General features: G+C 49.2%; 1 protein-coding gene across 1 annotated transcript; it reads left to right on the forward strand.

Annotated features, from left to right (window-relative positions):
* Positions 1-891: 891 nt before the first annotated feature.
* Positions 892-1,962, forward strand: SPZ1 (spermatogenic leucine zipper 1; the record flags this gene model as incomplete). The annotated part of the gene is made up of 1 exon (XM_084882221.1): positions 892-1,962. One exon carries the CDS (start codon positions 892-894, stop codon positions 1,960-1,962), a length of 1,071 nt encoding a protein of 356 aa, XP_084738347.1.
* Between the last annotated feature and the right edge of the window lie 379 nt (positions 1,963-2,341).

Below are 2,341 nucleotides of genomic sequence, written 5' to 3' on the forward strand. Positions count from 1 at the left end.
AATGCTTAATTAATGCCATTTTAACACATTCTTCTGAAAAGCAATGATTAAAAACTTTTATATCACCTGATGTAAATGACGCAGGGGCACCATTACTAAGCCTGTCTTAAAGGAGGCCTGTAGTGTTTTCTACTTGAAGCTAAGAAAAGTCCCAATTTGCAAGTGTGCTGTTGAGAACCATTCAAATGCTCTCTTCTTACTGCAGAATATTTTTGAATGGACTGATTTCTGACAGTCCCCTAAAATCACACACACACACACACACAAAGCAGCACTTTTGGGGGTTCTGTTTTGCAAAGATAATAATGTTCCTTTGTAGCAGCATCTCTCCTTGAGTGGAAGCAAGAAGGGCTCCAGGTGCCCCGAAGGGATGGGGGGGTCTCTCCAGGCAGGCCTTCTCTCAGCCGTGCACGTAGGCGGCAGGGAAACCCACTGCGTTTGAACAAGATGAATAGAAACCTAGAGATCTCCCTGGAGTGAGGCGTAGGATTAGCTCAAGGGTGATTCTGATGCATGAGTCCCCGGGTAGGGGGTTCAGAGGCTTTGATTGTGACACAAAGGAAACAGAAGCTGGGGATTGGCCAGGATGGTGCCATGACAGAATAAAGACCTGGTTGCTAGGGTCAGGGGATAAATGCCAGGAGCCTGGAGGAGGAGAGATGGGGCCCTAGGTCCTCTCCAGCCCCCTTTCCCACCCACCCTCCCCCCTAGGTTATCTGAGATGTCACCTCCCACCTAAACATAATCTACCTGACTCCAACTCTGGTCTCTGACTTCTGCTTAGCTCCCTCTTCTCCAACCACGTGCATAGAGGACCATCACCTTCCTGGAATCTCTAAGGGGGCCTTCCTTCCTGGCACCCCGCTCCCCAGCCCTGGTAACTCAGCTGAGATGGAAGTGCCCTGTCTCTCCAGGACCCCCAAGACGTCTCCCAAACTCAACCGAGAGGCCTTGGGCCCTAAGACGGTCATTGCCTTACTGGAAGTAGAATCGCTTCGCCCTGCCTCCTGGACTTCTTGCTCTTCCTTACCCAAAAGCTGCCTTCGAGAAACTAAAACACAGACTACAAAGAAGTGTGAGAAGTTACTAAAAGACATTAAGGAGAGCCTTCACAACATGAAAAGATGTGAAAAGAAGGTCGCAAAAGCGAAAGAGCCCTCGGAGGAAAAGGAAATCGAGGAGGAGCTGTCAGAACTCAGAGAAAAAGTCAGGGGACTCGACAGAATAAACAGAGCGCTGCTGAAAAAGCTGCTTTTCAATGAGCAGAGTGCGAAGAAACGGATGATGATGACGATGCTGGACAACCAGAGCTCGGACGACACAGGAGAAGGTTTGGCAAGGGATGTGGTCAGTCCTTCAGAAGAAGGAAGAGCCGTTAAAGAAACTCATCTCAGTAAGGACGAAGCAGAGCCTGGATCCCATTCTGGTCAAGAAAAAAGCACCAAGCTTCAGAGCAGCATGGAGCAGATACTGCGGGAGGCGGAGCACTGGAGCGTGCAGCACGCCGAGCTGAGCGAGCTCATGAAATTGTACCAGAAATCCCAGCACGACCTGAGAGCAAGGTCCGAGAGCAAGGGGATCCGCTTCCTAACCCGGCCGCATAACGCGTGGGCCAACTACGAGCTGGAGACGCAGATGAGGAAACTGAACCACAACACGCACTCCGTGCATGTGATCACGGCCTTGCTGGAGAACGAGTGCCAGATCATGCGGCACCGGGTCGAGCTTCTCAAGGAACTCCACCGCCAGAGAGACGCCGCGGCCCTGCGAAGGATGCAGGACAGGAAGGCAGGGAGGTGTGAGCAGAGCATGCCGAACACGCAAGTGACCTTTCAGATCAGAGACAGACTTTATAAAAACCCGGATTCTTGCCGTAAGAAGAAAGCCCGTAACAACAGAGTCAATAGTTGTCTTGCAAAAGCTCTTCGGAGAAAGAAGAGGTCAGTCAGCAGGCTGAGATAGAAACCACCAAAAGCGGAAGAGAAGGCCAAGTCTTAAAAACAACCCTAAGACATCCAACTCCAGGCATCACCAGTCACCAAACCTAGGGTAGATCTGCTGGTTCAACCAAGAAAAAGCTGTGGAACAAGAAGGCGGACACATTCTTTATGACGTTGGTGGTTACGTCAGTGCGGTCTTTTCACGACCACTAGTGTCAGCATCAAGTTCCTAACTTGTCATCTTTACAACCGGCTTGTTTTTGTGGTTATTAGGTAGAGATCCTATGACACGTTCACCAAAATAAAAAATAAAAATAAAAACCAGAACAAAGAAAAGGTGTTTTTATTTTTTTCTTCTTTTTTAATCATTGCCTGGGGTTCTGGGGGAAAAACTTTATAAC

Source organism: Pipistrellus hanaki (assembly GCF_964339955.1).
Source record: "Pipistrellus hanaki genome assembly, chromosome: 4".
Classification (NCBI taxonomy): domain Eukaryota; kingdom Metazoa; phylum Chordata; class Mammalia; order Chiroptera; family Vespertilionidae; genus Pipistrellus; species Pipistrellus hanaki.